General features: G+C 44.2%; 2 protein-coding genes across 3 annotated transcripts; one reads left to right on the top strand and one right to left on the bottom strand.

The window, feature by feature from the left end:
- Positions 1–504: 504 nt before the first annotated feature.
- dnajc10 (DnaJ (Hsp40) homolog, subfamily C, member 10) lies at positions 505–9,903 on the bottom strand. The gene is made up of 23 exons (XM_028991411.1): positions 9,770–9,903; positions 8,920–9,154; positions 8,678–8,840; positions 8,540–8,590; positions 8,334–8,416; positions 8,122–8,253; positions 7,955–8,048; positions 7,725–7,802; positions 7,446–7,489; positions 7,226–7,357; positions 7,036–7,125; positions 6,844–6,954; positions 6,405–6,519; positions 5,730–5,857; positions 5,519–5,635; positions 4,904–5,005; positions 4,647–4,802; positions 4,422–4,555; positions 3,993–4,046; positions 3,334–3,481; positions 3,062–3,184; positions 2,844–2,960; positions 505–1,743 (listed from the first exon to the last, which is right to left on the bottom strand). Exons 2-23 carry the CDS (start codon positions 9,130–9,132, stop codon positions 1,732–1,734), a joined length of 2,397 nt encoding a protein of 798 aa, XP_028847244.1. The 5' UTR covers positions 9,133–9,154; positions 9,770–9,903; the 3' UTR covers positions 505–1,731.
- A 105-nt stretch (positions 9,904–10,008) lies between these two features.
- On the top strand, positions 10,009–13,871 carry nup35 (nucleoporin 35). 2 transcript variants are annotated; one of them, XM_028991597.1, is made up of 9 exons: positions 10,009–10,158; positions 11,002–11,163; positions 11,263–11,387; positions 11,507–11,561; positions 12,134–12,275; positions 12,536–12,605; positions 12,706–12,834; positions 12,923–13,075; positions 13,165–13,871. In XM_028991597.1, the coding sequence occupies exons 2-9, from the start codon at positions 11,007–11,009 to the stop codon at positions 13,240–13,242; spliced, it is 909 nt and encodes a 302-aa protein (XP_028847430.1). In that variant the 5' UTR covers positions 10,009–10,158; positions 11,002–11,006; the 3' UTR covers positions 13,243–13,871. The 2 variants fall into 2 exon arrangements, with proteins under 2 accessions (XP_028847430.1, XP_028847429.1); XM_028991596.1 differs by lacking the exon at positions 10,009–10,158 and adding an exon at positions 10,207–10,646.
- Positions 13,872–18,773: the final 4,902 nt, after the last annotated feature.

The following is an 18,773-nucleotide window of genomic DNA, read 5'->3' as shown; positions in this document are numbered from 1 at the left end:
CAATTTGACTTGTGAAAAGCCCTTAAAAGGGGTATCCGGTTGCCCTCAGGATATTCAGTGCTAGCAGGTCTCCCTAATATACTCCCCATGGCCATCAGATGCCTATTGAAATGAGAACAATAGGTTTAATTAGCATAGCTGCAGGAGGTGAATAATCTGTCCGCTGCTTCATCTCCCACCAGGGGTTTTGTTTGCATGGCTGTAAAATTTACTTGGGTCTGCACCCCTCGAGCATTAAGAGTGTACCGGCATTTAGGATGGATTACAATTGAGAGGCACAGTATCAAATCTTTTCGATAAAATCTTTGCTAGAGGCATAGCAAAAATATCTGTTGCTGCAGAAGGAAAAAAAGTACCCCAAAACCAGTGAAGGAAGGCGAAAAGGGGTCTTCCAGACTGTAAATGAGTGAACTCTTCATGTAATAGCTGTGTTGTACAGCCATCGTGTGGCGGCTGGAGGAACTGCACATTTCTTGAGAATTTAATATTAAGGATCAACAGACATAAAAAAAATATTTCTTTACTTGATGTAAGGGCACTGTTCAACTTACACATGTGACATCAGAACAAAGGCCATACCACAACAAGCCAGTCACCGCACAGGGAGAACACCTTCCTTGTTGGGGGCACGTTCATTGGCTGCGACCACACTGTAGTCGCTATTTGGGAAAAGGACCACAGGAACAATCTAGAAAATAAGATCTCAGATATAGTTCTGATTCATCCAATGGGAATGCCTGTTGCTTCTTTTGAAATTCTCAAAACGAACGCCTAGATAACACCAAGCAGAATCAGAGAGCAGAGTTTAAAAGGTACAAAAAGGCGTAGCTAAACTGAGACATGCCGTTGGGGAAAAGTTCTGCAGAAAGACGAATCAATGACGAAATACTGCGATAACCATCAGACAAGATCATGTTTCCTGCCAGCAGCAGGATGACACTTTGTATTATCAGCACTAACTTCACTCTCACTCACTCACACTCACACACACACACACACACACACACACACACACACAGATCTGAGCAGAGATGTAGCTGAGCAGGGAGGGGGGGAGAAAAAAAAAAGTACATTGAGCTGCAGAAAAATGTGCAAACATATAATAATAATAATAAAATAAACTAAAAAAAACATCACTACCCCAAAAGACAACAGACGTTTTTCCCCAAACACCACCTTTCTGTTCAGGCGTGTCCCAGTTATCCTGATTAATTTTCATACAAGTACCAGTAATGAATATTGGCCATTGGTGACATCTTGCTGAAGTTAAAACCATTTTACTGCTGATGTTGATTTTTTTTTTTTGTGTGGCTATGAGCCTTATTTTAACACAGGACAACTTAGGACAAAAGCTGTTGTAAAAAATCCAGCCCCCTTCCTGAATACATCTTCATTTCATTCCTCAACACTGGTACAGTCATAATCGTCATCATCTTCTCCTTAAAGTACAGTATGAAAGTCAATACATTCAAATTTCAGACAGGGGCATCTGCCCCGCCCCCCTCCTTACACCAGCAAGCACTGAAGTAGAGGCTGAACTGGAGTGTCAACAGTGAGAAAACAGCGTCGCAACATGTCCCAGAATGCAAACGCTCCCATGATGCCTTGCAGCAGACATTTGATGTAATCTCAGCGAGGAGTCTTTAATGTGTGTGTGTGTCTATGATGTCCGGTCTGCTTTACCAGCCTCGTGTCCTGTGGCGGGCTGTTTTTACCACTGCTGGGGTCTGGTTACAGCTCGTCCTGTGGAGTTCAGGAGAGGCAGCATCAGTTACAGGATTATTCGTAAAATAACGTTCTTCGCATACCAGCAAATATGCAACAAATACATCATTACACCCTCTAGCAATAAATATGCAGAAGAAGCATATTTCACAATCCTGCTCTTTTAGGACATGGTGTCCAGCACATTCTCGGGTTCTCAACTGATATGACACATTAGATCATATTCAGGCCCCTTTTATGAGCTGGATTAGGTGGACCAGGCAACAGAAAACCTGAAACTGATCAAGGCTGGTTGGATAACCTCCAGAAGGATGTTGTAAACAGTCAAACATGGCAAATCAGTTTCTGTCTGCTTGAATATTTAAATAAAAATCCTTGTGTGAAGGACAAAGTATGGAACCCAAAACCAGTAAAAACATACAAAAGGAAATAAACTTAGAGGGAGGATTCATGTGTGTCACAAATCATCCAATCACAGCTGAGGTCACATATTAAATGATGAGAAACTGTTTGTTTCATTCTAGGGCCAAAGTATAGTGCACAATAAATGGTGTGAAAGTTACATTTTAAAATATTGAAATCACAAGCTACAGTCTTGTTAGAGTTACAGTGTTAAGAACAAATTTAGTGTTGAATCGTTTTTAGAGGTAAAGTGTTCTTATCTCCAAAAGGGGGGCTCTGAAGAAAATGGTTGGGAACCACTATTTTATCTGGGGATGAATAGTAAATATAAGCTACAGTAGTGTGTGTGCACACACACACACACACACACACACACCTGTTTCCTAAAATAACTTTCTAGCCCTGGGGTGGGCAAACTTTTAAGATCAGGGGCCATCTTTAGTGGGCCAAATTAAAAAGACCAATGGGCCTGTTCTAGCCCAATATGCTCACTGTTTGCATTCGGTCAATTTTGTAGGGTGCCATCATAATCTCAACAAGTCACCTGTCACACTCGAGAGCCACCAGACCGCAGCGACACAGATGCGCCTTCAGGCTTAATTCTCTCATTGCTATGCTAAACCCAGAGTCTTTTGGGCCAACCAGACAACCAGGGCAGAAAAATACACAGCTGGATTAAAAACCATGGTTATTGCAGAGTCACCTAAGAAGCTTACCTTGAATTTGGAGGACTTGCCCTGTAACCATGGCGATAACTCCTGAAGCCTCCGCTCCAGAATGTCCGCAATGACATTTGCATCTCTGCTGTTTATGTGCTCTCCTTCTTGGTCACGCTTTATGGGGACAAGAAGAGAACAGGACTATGGATTAGCCATGTTATGGAGTGGCAGGTGGTCACACTCAACCCTACTGGCAACCCTACAGTCCCACTCACCTTCTTACTGCCCAGATAGGGATAGAAGCGGACTGAGGGGTAGGCCCTAATGCCAGCTTCCTGGCACGTCTGATAGTGGGCCTGACAGTCCACTTTCCCAGCTCTCACCTTGCCTTTCACCATCTGCCAACAGAAATGCCACACTGTAACATTCACCTGGTGACAGAATGCGACAGATGACAGCGTCCACCCTGCTTATCTTGCGCACTTTACACTGGCAGGTCTGTGATCAACAGAGATGTGAAAGTGGGAGATGAGTCTGGCCCTCATACCCGAGCCAGGAGCTCGAACACGGGAGCAAAGTGCTGACACGGTCCACACCAGGGGGCATAGAAGTCCACAACCCAATGCTGCGTCCCTCCCAGGATCTTGTTCCTATAGTCCTCAGGGGTCAGATCCACAGATGCTCTGGGAAGAGATCTGAAGATCAAAAAGTTGGTAAGATGATGATCCCAAAAGCTGAGGTCAATGATAATTGAATAGTTAAAAAATATGAAAGAAAGTGACATTTTAGGAAGCTCAACTCTCTCCCGGCTCTGCCCCCACTCCCCTCTTCTGCCCCACAAACTTTCTGAACTCTAACACACACACACACACACACACACACACACACAAACACACACAAACTGACCGTGCACCAGTCACTCTGTGCAGAATTGGTCTGCCAACTACCTCACTTTGTCACTTTTACACTTACAAGCTCTGTTGCACTACATTGTTCACATTGTTTACATGGTTTGCACTCTCCACCATGTGCACTTATTTGTATATTGTGTTAAAATTGTATTTATACCTTTGTATTTAATGTTACTGTTTGTATTTAAATGTTACTTGTAAGCACCATGAGTCTGAGAGTAACTCAATTTCAATTCTCTGTATGTCCTGTACATGTGGCAGAATTGACAATAAAGCTGACTTTGACTTGACTTACCCCATAGCCCAGGTTCTGAGGGAATGTGCATCTCTGTGCCAGCCATTATAGCTTCTATATAATGGCAGAAGAGAAGTCAAGAGACTTTGCAGTACATTTTATATTATTATTGACTGTCATGCAAACAACTGGCATTGACAATTTAATGAAAATAAGTGTCTCACAGGAGAAATGTACCAGTTACTTTACGTTTGAAAACTATTAAATGGCGACAAAATATAACATTTCTCTTTATAAAAATAAACAGCTGAACGATCAAGTCATTATGAAATTTATATATAAGTTAGTGGAAACACATGGAAGTTAATAAAAAGGGGCTTCAGAAAGGGGGACTTGGGGAAACATCTGAAACACAACGTGCTCACAGCTGTAACAGCTTAAATAAATAAATAAATAAAATTATATATATTTTTTTTTTTCGTGACGTACTGGTACTGGTCGCCGCGGTTGCTGTTTTGAGGGTAGAGCCGGATCTCGGGGTAAGCTCTCACGTTCTCCCCTTGGCAGAAGCCATGGTGTTTCTGACAGTCCACTGATCCCGCGCTAATCATACCATTCAGCATCTTAGGGTGCAAGATAATGAGTGACATACACAGACAGGAGAGTAAACAAAAAAGCAGCACTGAGAGATCTGAGGGGTGGCGTCCTCCGTACCCGAGCCATTCTCCTCCATTCAGGAAGAAGGGCCTGGCAGGGGCCACACCAGGGGGCGTAGAAGTCCACCATCCACGTCTCACTTGACTTCCTCTTCTTCACCAGCTGCTGGAAAGTGTCGGGGGTCAGGGTCACCACGACAGGGCTTACGAGGTCCTGTGGGAAAGTGACGGAGGAGACGAAATCTCATTAACTCACTACAGCTCAGTGGGAACGAGGCACAGATTAATTAGGTGGAGTCTTCCGAGGAGTCACACCTGAATAAACTCCAAGATGCCATCTGCCGAGTGCTGTCCCTCATATTCGTGGATGCTGGACTTGTTGAAGATCACAGTCGTCGGATAGGCATGAACGTTGTACTGCAAAACGTAACGGCCTCAGTCACTCCAACTCAGTCTCCGACCACAATCTCCACACGTACCCACGTATACATACATAAGATAACTCACAATTAACCTTCTTCGCCTCTCCTCAACAGGAACATAGTCTGATCTTTTTTTTTTTTTCGTCTAATTTGACACAAATCATACTTGAGAAGAATGTTACGGTTCCCGGTTCAATTATCCCAGCAAGGTCCTGGTGTGTTCACATGTCCTCTGGCTAATTCTGTGGCCATCTGTGCATCATTTCAGATGATGATGATTATGATGATGTCAACTCTGCAGTAACCCTCCTCACCCCTCACAGTCACAGGAATGACTCACTGGTGTTAGCCTGGCTCTAAGAGGACAGGGGAATTTGGGGAACATGGCTTCTCAATGTGCTTGCCAGGCGCCCGCGCCCAGAGGCTTCGCCATCGTGCCACAATTACATTTCTCGCTGTTTGTGGACAGATTTGAAAAAATCACAAGTCAGCGTGCCAAAAAGCTCACCATGTTGCAGAGGCCCTCGTGAATAGTGCAGTCAAGTGTGCCAAACTTCATCTGTCCAAACAGCTGGATGGAGGCTTTCCTCAGCTCCGGCAGCAGAGCTCGGCATGGGGGACACCACTGCGGGAAGAGTTCACCTGCTCACTTACTCCCATCCTCATATAAATAAATATGTGAATGTATTTAAAAAAAAAAAATAAAAAAAAAACCTCACAGGAGCAAAGAAGTCTACCAGCCAGGGCTCCTTCTCATGGCTGGGGAAGTTTTCTGGTCTCAGGGTGGTGACGTGGGCGCTCACACTCTCTTTAGCAAAGGCCACAATGTTATACAGGACATCCTTTCCTGTGAGGAAATAAGAAAAAAAAAGAAAAAAAAGAAAGTGAAGTGATTGTCATTGTGATACACTGCAGCACAGCACACGGTGACAACAAAATGTGTCCTCTGCTTTTAACCATCACCCTTGGCGAGCAGTGGGCAGCCATGACAGGCGCCCGGGGAGCAGTGTGTGGGGACGGTGCTTTGCTCAGTGGCGCCTTGGCGGGGATTCGAACCGGCAACCGTCAGATTACGGAGCCGCTTCCTTAACCGCTAGGCCACCACTGCCCCAAATGCCAAGCTGTACAATGCTATGGCATATCAAACATATCTATGAATAGTGGAGAGGAAGCAGGGGAAAGAGAATTTATATAAAAAAAAAAAAAAAAAAAAAAAAAAAAGTCTGCCATATTTATACTGGGTACAAAATGGGTGGTGGCAGAGTGTCCTTTGCAAGTCATTACAGTATACTGCACAACTTTGGCATGTCAGTATGAACATGCACTACTAGACACACCTCATCTCAAATAATGGCTTTTATGTTTTTTTTTTTTTGCTTTGGCCATATTCTCACCGTGGTGTATCTCAAAGTTGTGAACACCGAGGCCTTTGAAGACTGCAATGGAGGGTTTCTGGATGTAGAGAGAGCTGCACAGTTCTGGTTCCGTCAGACAGTCCACCTTGCCGACCTGCACAAGAGCAGCACTGAATATTGAAACATGTTGGAACTTCTTTTAACAGCTGCTCCACACACACACACACACACACACACACACACACACACACACACGCACGTTACCTATACCCTCTGAATGTGGGTGATTACGTGTGAGTGAATTTGTTAAACCTGCCAGCTACAGTGGGTGTAGAGCGAACAATGATGATTCTGGGCGATTTGTGATATTTCAACATGCAGGGTGACTATTCATGTTTTATTTGGACACTTTAAAACCAGTTAAGGACTCTTGGCTTGCAGTGGTAATACAGTCTGGTTATATTTTTTAAATAATCACCTGAATGTGGTCTTCTTTAAGTAGAACACTTAGCTTCTTGTATTCGTGTGTTGCCAGCGTATTCTGTCCAAACGTGAAGCTGATCAACCAGCGATGGTGGGCCAGTTTATTCTGTCAGCATACAAACAGAACAGTAATAAAATCACAGAACAGATTTTTAAAGTAATACCTCCTCAAGGGAAATTCACTCACATCGAAGCTGTCCTTCGTGAGAGACTCCAGGTCAGGCAGGTGCTTCAGAACTTCAGCATAGATCTCTCTAGCATCCAGACTCTTCAGGTACTGTAGCAAGGCAAGGGAACATAAATGAAACTCTACATGAGACTAATTATAGCTGAACGGTGTCCGGTAAACACACGAAAATCAGATAAGTCAGCCTCACCAGCACACTCCCTTTCTGCTGCAGTGTACTTCCAGGAGGGAAAAACGCAGTCGTGCTCGACGTCACGTCAAAATTCTCACACAGCTCGGCCTGCGTGGAACAGTCAGTCCAGCCGACATTCACTAGACCATCCTTAAGAAAGAAAAGCAGAGGCTACCATGAAACACACACACACACACACACAGCACCTTAAAAACGATCTAGTTCATTATTCACTCACCAGCATTCCTGATAATTTCTGTCTTGTTTGAGCTTCCAGACAATCTTTTTAAATAAATGAATAAAGTCTTACTTCAATTCGTACTTCAAAAGCACGCATAACATCTTGCAGAAGTTAGATTTCGCTCAGTTACACGCAGCCGTAAATTTTTCTTTTTTAACGCTAATGAAAAACATCTCGGTGGTCACAGGGCAATAAAAAAAACGTACACGTAATTAGCATGTACTGCGTGACTACTGTTCTATGCTAATGAGAGGGATCTGACAGACTCTCTCTCACCTCCGCTGTCGGCGCAAAATGTTATCAGCCACCCCACCCTGGACACAAACGCCCGCTCGATCTCGCTGAAGATGTTTCCTGAAACGGGAGCGCCGTCTCGTTAATGCCTCTTTATTTGAACAGACAGAAATAAATAGAACTAGTGGCAGGTTATCCTAACATTTCTGGTCGAAATGATCCGACCGCACCTGCGACAGTTGAAGTTGTATTTTTTTTTTTTTTTTTTTTACCTTGCCACAGTTCCGTGACTCTGCTCTTCACAAACTGCATGGCAAACTTAGTCAGGCCGCCTTTCGACCGGTCTCCGAAGAACTTCTCCGGGTTCTGTTCGGCAACGAGGGCAAAAAGTATAATGGCACGTCGGCATCGGACACGGGGCTGAGCGGCGGGGGCTTACCATGCCGCTCCTGAAAACGTACAGGCTGGGGTAGCTGTTAACGCCCTTGCTGCGGCACAGTCTGCTGTTGTCGCCGCAGTTCACGGCGCCGATCCTGATGATGCCGTCCATGTCTTTGGCGAACTCCCGCCACTGCACAAACGCGGAAAGACAGATGCGTACGCAGACGTGACTGGCAACCGACGCGAGCGGGAAGATAGAAAGCGGCTTACTGTGGGGGCCAGCTCGTGGCAGTGCGAGCAGCGAGGGAAGTAAAAGTTTATGAACCAGAGTTCGCCAGAGTTCACTGCAGCATCTGGAAAGCAGACGGACAAGAAAATAGCAACTCCAATTGTCCGTAGTGATCTAAAAAACGGCCTTTTAAAAAGTCAACCAACGAAATTATTTTGTTATGGCGATTCAATAAAACAGGACCTACCAAAATCTCCTCTGTCTAAAGTTATAATTTCCAGATCGTCGTCGTATATACCTGAAACACATACAAGGAACAAGTTAAAACCACGCCAAATTATTCATCCACAAGACAACAGGCTGCCACTGAAGAGGCGTCACTCACCAAAATCGTATCTGTAATAATTCCAACTCTCGTAACGGCCACCCTGCTGCTCGTCCAGCCCTTTCTCCCCGTATTTGTCATATTTCTTCCTCAAGTCTTCATCCTTCAGCACCTCATAAGCTCGGTTTATCTTCAGAAACTTCTCGTGAGCGCTGGCATCGTTCTGAAAACATAAAACGCGCGTGAATGAATCTGAGGAGACGTCGCCTTTTAACGTGGCCTCGTCCCTCCCCCGTACGTACTGGGTTTTTATCTGGGTGCATGGTGAGGGCCAGCTTCTTGAAGGCTTGTCGTATTTCCTTGGTGCTGGCTTCCCTGGAGATGCCCAACAGCTTGTAGTAGTCTTCGTCAGCGGACGCCACAGCAGCATGGCTTATTATGATCAGCAGAAGCCACAATCCTCCCCAAGGAGCCCGGACGTGCCGGCTCGGTCGGTTTGACAGGCGAGGCGCCATCGTTGCGGGCTTTTCAGAACCTCTGGAACAGTATGTTACACATGCTTTTTATTTATTTATTTATTTTTTTATTAAGGTCTGGCATACATGGCAAGTGAACAATGGACTTTTCGGAATAATAATAATAATAAAAAAGCTCCCACGTCCAGCTCAACGTAGAGCAAATCGCTACTAAATTCCGACTAAAGACGCTTTCCTGGAGTTGCATTCATCCCATCGGTCAGCTGAGAGAAGCCCGACCACTCGCCTGTGAACCAGAAGACCCGGGTTCAAACCCCACTTACTACCATTGTGTCCCCGAGTGTCTCCAGGGGGGGGGGGGGACTGTCCCTGTAACTACTGATCGCAAGTCGCTCTGGATAAGGGCGTCTGATAAATGATGTAAATGTAAATATCGTTCAGCCACGGGCAGGCAGAGGCTCGCTGCGTGTGCCAGAAGCCGACACGGACGCTCGCTGCCCGGTGGAGAAGTTGTTTCAAGTTTAAAGCCCACAATTACCCGACGAGCTAGCAAGTTAGCTCCAGTCAGACCGGACCCCTTTAGCTGAGGGGCTAGCGGCGAAAACCCGACTAAGCGCGTCACGCCGGACGTTTTTTTTTTTTTTTTTTAAGAGAGTTTGAAGAAAACGCGTCTTACCGTGGGAACGTGTCTTGTATTCCGGCGGAGCGACCTCCCGTCCGGCTTCAAATCCGGGAGGCGAGGAGGGCGCTGCGCTCCGGTTACATGCCGGGGTGTTGCGCCGAAATCGCACTCCCCGGCGGAAACGCGCGCTGCCATGTTCCCGCCCGGCTTCGGTTTTTCAACGCCGAGTTAGCGTCTCACAGCTTAACGCAATACATATACATGCAAACTAAACGCAATAACGATTTCGACGATTGTTGTAATATGTTTGATGGCTCTGCCGAATTTCCAGCGGGGACGCATATTTTGGCACAACACCGCCATAAAGCGTGACGTGCAGACGCCCAGCGAGCGCCACGTTCTCCCAGGTTTCGTCCCGTGCTCGGCCTCCACAAACTAAACAGGTGCTTATTACCGGACATTCGTATGTTCGGAGCCATGTCACTTTAACGCGACCCGTTTGTTCTGCTTCTCTCTTTCCGAAGTGTTTCCTCTCCGTTGTCTCAAACTGTTTTCTAGTTCGGTAGTGCTAACAAAAAAAACATGACCTTGTCAACACAATATAGCGACATAATATTCCGACGTCACTTAATAAATAACCAAACACTTAATAAATAACCAAACATGATTACAGCAAAGGGGGGAATGTGACATATTTGCTTGTAAGTATGGGTGGGAACACCTAGAAATAGAACGGGCGCTAGAGATCGCTCTGCGGCTTCTATTTCTACGGCCGGACCGCCGTGACGTGGCTACGTCCCATCGTGCACCGCGGTCCCGTAACGCGTTTGAAATCCCTGGGTCCGCTTCAGCCCGCTAAGTCGCGTTGCTCCGCCGCAGCTGCTCGGCTTGACCCGCGTTCACTCGTCCCTGGCGATGATGGAGTTTCAAGGTTGGTGTTAATTTTCGGCCTTGTGTTTTCAGCCATTATTAGAACATAACACGGAGCGTGCCGACTGATAGCTAGCTAGCTAGCTAGCTTAGCCTTGCTAACATGCAGGTTATATGGGGAAATCAACCCTGCTATCTAGTTAATATAATGCTGTATTATATTAAAACAACGCTCTACAGCGTTTAATTAAAACAACTGCTTGAAATATTGCCGTGATATGGCATTAAATAATATTACATGTTATGTCATCACGGCATTATTTCAAGCTGTTGTTTTAATTAAACGCTGTAGAGCGGGGGGTTTTCTGAGGTGTCGAGGTGCTTCGTTGAAGTGGCATCTCTCTCTCGTGGCACAGAACCAATGTCTCTGGGCTCCCCCACTTCCCCTAAACCTGGAACCGGTGCTCAGTTTCTACCGGGGTTTCTGATGGGCGACCTGCCGGCACCTGCCACACCCCAGCCTCGTACTTTTGGGGTCACTGGAGGCGGGATTGAAATGAGGTCACCGGCTTTGCCAGGTGAGTGTCCGTTGAAGCAGGAGCTCTCAGTTTCGACATCCAGTGCCAGTGTTCAGGCTCCTTACCTGTGACTGGTGGTTTTCTCTCTGTATTCTGTAGCTGGATCTCCCCCCCAGCCGGTGGTGCCAACACCCAAAGACAAGAGCGGCGCTCCTCCAGTCAGAAGCATCTATGAGGAGCTCGGTAGTCCAGGTGTAGGCATGTCCCCGCTAACTGCACGTAAAGTACGTTCTTTTAATACGTTTGTGCTTTTTTCTTTTTTTTTTATTTGCCAACGTGATCTGAATGATGAGCGCTTGGGTGTTTTATGTTTTATTGCGTTTCCCCTCCTGCCGTTCAACAGCCATTTTCAGTGCTGCAGACTCCACTGTCTGGCTTTCCTGGGACCCCGGGGACCGGTGAGTTTCAAACCTGTCGTCTTCCTCCTGTGGCTGCTCCCATTAGGAGCCTCCACAGCCACGTCTTTGTAAACGGCTTCCCAATTTATCCAGGCTTGGGACCAGCAACGAGAAGCACGGTCACTCCTACGTTCATTAAGAACCTGGAAAAGTCATGCAATTTGAAAGGTTTTTGAAATAAACATGTATAAATACCCGGAAAAGTCATTGAAACCTTATTGTGTCAATGTGTAACAAAGTACATACATCTGGTAAGACTGAGCGAGAAATGTTTTTCTACATTTACAACTGCAACATTTAAAACTAGCGCAGGTCAATAGTATCTTTGCTGGCCTTATGTAGTGAAGCGTCCCCGTTTAAAAGTCATGTAAATTACAGCCGGTCTGTGCTGGAACACGATGGAGCCCATTTTACTCGGGCTTGGACTGCAAACTTGGTGGAAGAAAGACTGTTTAAGTTAATATTTTCAGTTTAACAATTGTCAGGTAAATTCTTTTGTAGAAATGCGTAAGAACCCTGGTCACTGTAGTCATTTTCTGAAAGCTGAAAACACTCCTCTTTGTTCTTCGCAGCCACTGGTGTATTTAGTCCAGCCAGCATCGGACAACAGAAGAAGTCTACTCTTTCCCCAGCACAGGTTGACCCCTTCTTTACTCAAGGAGATGCGCTGTCTTCTGATGACCATTTGGACGAAACCTGGGTGACTGTTTTTGGGTGTGTGTCTCTAGGTGCACAAGGTCTCATGAATTGTGTATGGCAATATATCATTACATCTTATTTCAATTATTTTTAAAAATATTATTTTTATCTTCTCTAATTATACGAACGAGAACTGTCCTGCAGTGTGTCAACAGTACTTGGACTGCATATTGATTTTCTCTGCGATTTCCTGCCTTGTTGTATGGTAATGCAGAAATGACTGCATTATTCAGCTGATAAAAGTAATCCTGGATGCTTGTTCTGTCTTCAAATAGGTTTCCTCCAGCCTCGGCCTCTTACATCCTTATGCAGTTTGCACAGTATGGAAATATTCTGAAACACGTGGTGAGCCATTGGGTTCTTGAAATCGATTTCGAATGATCATTAGGCAACCCAATGTTTAGCATTTTTAATCATTTTTCTTGGAATATCTGTGATATTGCAGATGTCGAATACTGGTAACTGGATGCACATTCAGTATCAGTCGAAACTCCAGGCTAGAAAAGCGCTCAGTAAAGATGGAAAAGTATTTGGTGAAGCAATAATGATAGGGGTCAAACCCTGTATTGACAAGGTAGGGTCTGTTTAATAGTTTAATTAACTTTGATAAGACTCGCACCTTTGTTTGAGCAGGGTGAATGACTGTTTTGTGCTGGTTCCAGAATGTTATGGAGGCATCTGATAAGGGCAGCTCCAGTGCCGTGTTCACACCTCCAGTGAAGGCCTGCGGTACTCCCAGCCACCCGTTATCCACGCCCCGCTCCAGCATGAGGCCGCTCAGCGCTGCGTATAAAACCTCCAGCAGTGATTACCAGGTACAGGCTGTTAGCGCTTATTCAAATGAAAGTGTGTGTGTGTGTGTGTGTTCACGGTTAGTAATCGTTACGTAATTTGTTATTTATAGGTTGTTGCCGACCAACACACACCAAGAAAAGATGACAGCTTTGTCTCCAAGGCAATGGAATACATGTTCGGATGGTGAAACCGCAGTTCTTAATGAGAGGACTTGATCAAACAGACTCAGTGACCATCAGAAGTCTTATGATTGTGACACTACGTGGTCTTGATGGTAAATGCCAGGTTTTAACTAGCACATGGGAATAACGAGCACTTTAGGGGCCAAAAAAAGGTGTGGGTTTACAGGTAACGTCTTAAGAACCTCATTTGCCTGAAGATTTTTAGATCCAACAGAGCTTTTCAGATTTTGTACAAAGTGTGGCTGTTTATTTTCCTTACGTTGGAGAACCGGCACGGGAGTTGCACCGATTGAGCACCTCTGGTTCTATAAAATACCAGCAGTTTTACGCTTGTTGGGGGAATGCATCCTGCTGTTCGCAGCGTATTGCGGAGTGGAAGTGTGCATTTATGCAGGGTGCTACATTTAAATGCAACATATTTGTACATAAGCTTATTATGTGGGTATGATTGAGACCATGTTTCAGCCAAAAAGACCATATACACGTGGGAATATTTTTCTTTTTTCTTTAGTATGCTTTTAATACATGCAATTTTGTGTCTGTGTGCTATTTTGCTTCTTTTTAAACCTGATACTACTTTTCTTATGCACAAACTTATACCCTGTCCTAAAATAAACAGTGTTTTTTTTGGAAAGTGCTTCATTAATGAAGTAATCCATGGTACAATATGGAATTTACCTAATTAGAGTGGAGGTGCATATCAAATAGATTTACCCCCCCCCTCAACAATTAATGCGGTGTGAATTAATTTGCTGATTTCTCTGCGTAGGTATGTTTGCTGATCAAAACCACTGACAACAGCACAGTCCATACTAATCTAAGCTGTTGTCTGTGCTCGGAACATTTATTCATTTATTTTTCTCCAGCATCTTGAGGCGTGAAAGGGTGATTGTGGCTTTGCATTTGAATAAATTCAGCATCTGGTAACGAGCACAATGCGACATTATCACACGTTTATGCATAAATAATATGCATAACAAGAATTTGTTTCTGTAGACCGCTTCTGGTCCACCCACATGAGGTGTTGATTGTGTCCCTTCCTCTCCCTGTGCTCAGCCTGGTTGTGGCGTAGTGCTCCTAACGGCATTGGTGAAGGTCACACAGGTGAGTCCACAGGCACTGCTACAACAGTGTGGCTGAAGGTGACACTGATCCAGTCTCAAGCGATGAAGTTCAGCCACCACCACCCCCCGCTGAGGCTGATGCGCAGTGCCAGCTTGCTGTCGAGGCGACGTACTTTGGGATGCATGCTGCCTTGGGGGTGGCTGCAGATGTAATCCATCCTGATCACCCCGTGTTTATCTGGAGGTGTTATTTACCTCTGACCTTGAATGTTGTTTTTACTGTGAAGCCGGCCAATTGGAGGTTGAGGGAAAAAAAAAAAAGTGTGATGTTCAGAATTTATTATTCTTTTAAAAAAAAAAAAAAATTAACATCTAAATTTCTACCTCCAACCTCAACAATCGGCAATCAAGATCAACATACTACAAAAAAGTAAAAAAAATTTTTTGAGTGGATTTCTTGCTTCATCCAGAGAGATTAGGATTAATGAATAACATTAGTTTTCTTTAACTTGTCTCTTGTTTCATTTGCACTAGGAGTTTTTAATCACCGAAGCACATTCATATTTTATACATGTTTCTGATTTTGTGCCTTTCTGTACATTTTGGCTGGAAATTGCTAAAAATAAGAATCAAAAACAATGGATTGTATTCTGCTAGGACCCGGACGAGCAAGTATTTAATCCTGTGATCATGCAGTAAACCTAGCATGAAATTAAATCACTGCTGTCCCGAAAATACAGGATTTTCTGTATTTCACTCACTATCCTTAACCACTTAGTTTTGATATTCAGGGACGTGGCACAGAGCGGGGCAACACAAAAACACCATTCATTCACACCTACAGATTATTTAGTCACAAACAAAACGAATGCCTTTGGATGATGAGAGGAAACCAGAGAACCCAGAGGAAACCCGCACCAACACGGGAAGAGCATGCAAACTTTGCACTGCACAGAATTTAAACTGACATCCTTGAACTCAAAATTAAAATATGTAAAGCTCTTCATATGTGACAGTGTAACCTCAGCATAGCTGTCTTCTGCATTGCATTTTCAAAGATTTATGCTTTGTGTAAAATATAAAAATGAACTGAATTATTTATTTTCATATCACAACCAGAACACAGAACGTATTGACAGATTTGAACAGACAGCAGTAGTGAGTCCACAAGAGGGCAGTATTTCCATTTTCTATTGACTTCCTTATCTAAAACTTGGGCATTTATGTATTAGTGCCATAATGAATTCTCATCTGTCCCAGTTTCTGCCTCAACTTTATTTCCTCATTTATTTTTTAAATACGAAAACAGTGTGATAATGAGATGAACCCCCCCCCCCCCCCCCCCCAAAAAAAAAAAAAAAAAAAACAGCCAACACCCTAAAACCGGTGCGCCCAGACCAGTTTTTCTGTCACCCGAAGCAATTTATATATACATATATGTATGTAAATATCAACAAATAAAATACATTTGACCATGCTAACAAAGACCCCGACCTCCCTTGGTATACATTTTAAAACAAGTTTTAGATGTAATTGTACTATTTCTGTATGCATTTTTGTACTATTCAATCCAGTGGGATTGTAATTCTACAAATGCCCTTTGGAAAGTAGATTATTCTGTGCTGAAGGAGAAGATTTATGCTCTTAACAGTTTTTTTTTCCTCAACTGGATTAATGAAACACCAAGCAACAGCAGTACATTGTGGTATTGTGACTTTTTCACATACATCTCCTGGTCTCAGCACGTTTGTGTGGTCCAGGTGATTTTAAAGTAATATTTTATGTGTGTGTGTGTATATATATATATATACACACACACATTTCTTTTGCTTCATGTGCATACTTTTCGATCCACACTCACTGAATATTTACCTAATACTTTTTTGTCTACTTACCTTTTTGTCTACTTATCATGGCATCAGGTAATCTTAGCAAATTAATACCTACACCCTCAAATCCAGGCATTGGTTCAGAGTCATTCCAGTCGTGATTTGCATTATTTAATTTGCCGAGATGCTGGAAATGTCGGGAATTCTGCACACTGAATCAGGACTAAGCTTGACTGACAGCCTACACCGACTGCTCTTTGAGCTCAAAGAGATTTTAAGAGGTACTAATTACACAGCCCGCCTCTCCCGTTGGCTTAGAAGTTGCTCTACACCCACCACTGTCACGGAATAACACTACTTAACAAGCCAAGGAAAGAAACGGCCTCTTCCAATATGGAGGCTGGGGGGAGAAACTGATTTGTTCATATATTTATTTCTCCATAACTATGTCATTAGCCGCTCATGTGCCACAAGCTGTGAGGCGCGTGACCTCCGTCCCCTTCTGCAGGGGGTAATTGACATTGCCTCTTCAAAGGATGGCCGGCTTTGAGCCACGTTTGAGACACTAATTCAAAACAGACCAGGATGCAGGCTTTGTTAGTTGCTGTGTAATCTTGTATTAGGAAGATCAGGAAGGAATTAAAGGGGAATTTGACCCGTGCAATAGGATTTCGGCAGGCCCCTATTACACTTATTAATTTTATGGATTTAATTAAATCTCAGAAAGCAGCGCGGCCGACAAAAAAAAAAAGCAGGGCTTTTTATTCAATCAGTCGGGTTCCTGGGCATGTGGAATGAGGGCCATCAGTGGAAATGCCGCCGTAGACTCGCCCCCCCCCTCCCCCCTTCCTGTAATGAGGGGAGGCAAATGAAGCCAGGTCAGGATTGGAAACATGGCCATGGAATGAAATGGCCCTTTATTTAGCACCGACGGGAAAAAAAAGGAGTCTGGAAAAATCGATAATAATATCTCCCAATTGCCATCATCAAGGTTTACTTCTCTTTTGAAATTATTCGCATCAATTCCCTTAAGAGCAGCAGCCTGTGTGAAGGATCAATAAAACAATGGCGCTGTGGTTTTGCTTAATGCATTCAGCCTGGGGGATCTGCGCTGCGCTTGCATTGCGCCACAATGGAGACGATCTCCATTTCCATCTCCTGTGCAGTTTTTTTTTATATTTGTTTAATCTGCTCCAGATGAGGTCAGGGTAACGAGCCGATTGATTTCGGGCCCGGGTAGGTGGCGTTGAAGAAGCCCCTGTCATTTTTGCTCTTGTGGACCTTCTGACAGGAGCGGGAGGGTAGGACAGGCGTCACATCGGAGGTGTGAGAGTGTGAATCACAGTTCCTGAGACCCCCGTGCCCCCGTCATACCAGCTTGCTGAGCTATGAGTGATGCAGGGTGACACCTTTTTTTTCAGGTGGGCCTGAAGAGCAGACCAGGCACAAACCAGAGACAGGAGGGTTATCAGTAGACATGGTGACTGCTGGCCAGAGCTCATGAATTGCATTCTGAGAGGTTGTGTTCTGGTGCATCTGCCATGATATGATAGGGACAGAATGCGAATGAACCGGCATCACATCAGTGGTGGTGTCAGTGGGGATTACGATCAGATGGTGACAGTGGCAGCAACTGAGAAGGTTATTTCGTTTCAAAATGAGGCCATGGCTGTTTTGTCAAATGTGGCGGTGCTGTGTTCATTGCAGTGAATAAAGTATCATCCAAAAATCACATCATTCAGGTGGAAATGAGAACATCCTGCACTACTAGCAAATATAATTTCATTCTGGTCACAGGAAGGTGTGTTTTTTAAATATCAGCTTGACAGTCATTCAAAAGGCACATTCAGATAATGACGTACCTTCCGACCCTTATCCATGGCTAGTGAACTGAGCACAAATCCCCTTGCATTGCCACAGCGGGTATGACTAGCTCAGTATTCTCAGTATGGACATAAACAAAGAGGTTGAACAATCCAGAAGAATCCATTGAGGAAACTATAAAGACCAAGAGCAGGGAAGACTAAAGACCCTATTTTCAAACTAGCACAAAGCATGGAACTTGTTTGCTAGTTCAAGGCGTCCTCAGGATTTAGAAAAGTAGATACAACAAGAAAGATCCACTTCCTAGTTATTCATATAAGTCTTTTTTAAGTGCCAGTCAGAAAACAGTGCCCTAAACCCTGTCTTGATTCTACTTGTTAACCCTGCCTTGTTGTACTGGAGCTAAAGGTTGTAAAAGGCTTTGAGGCAGACAGTGTGCTTTTGGACCCCTTCAAACTGAGGTCCCCGCCATGGTTTCACTCAAGTTGATTTGGTGTTAGGAAGGGTCAACCAGGGTGTAAGACTTTAGTTGTGCAGACACAGGTCAGTTTCGATATGGATGCACGACCTGGGTGGCTAACAAGGAGAGATCAGATTTCATGCAACCATTTAATTTATATTTACATTTGAATCTTACATTCAGTTTAAGCTACCATATATGAGATATTTTTCCAGCATGCAAACTATTGATATAAGACCTACAGCACAAACTTTTTTTGTTGTTGGTAACTTATTTCATTTTGATTGATGCATGCACTTTTAAATTATCACTCTTTCTTGCACTGCACCATTAATATCTATGGCATTTGCTTAATCTTT

Source organism: Denticeps clupeoides, chromosome 9, assembly GCF_900700375.1.
Source record: "Denticeps clupeoides chromosome 9, fDenClu1.1, whole genome shotgun sequence".
Lineage (NCBI taxonomy): Eukaryota > Metazoa > Chordata > Actinopteri > Clupeiformes > Denticipitidae > Denticeps > Denticeps clupeoides.
This window is presented reverse-complemented; position numbering and strand designations above follow the sequence as displayed.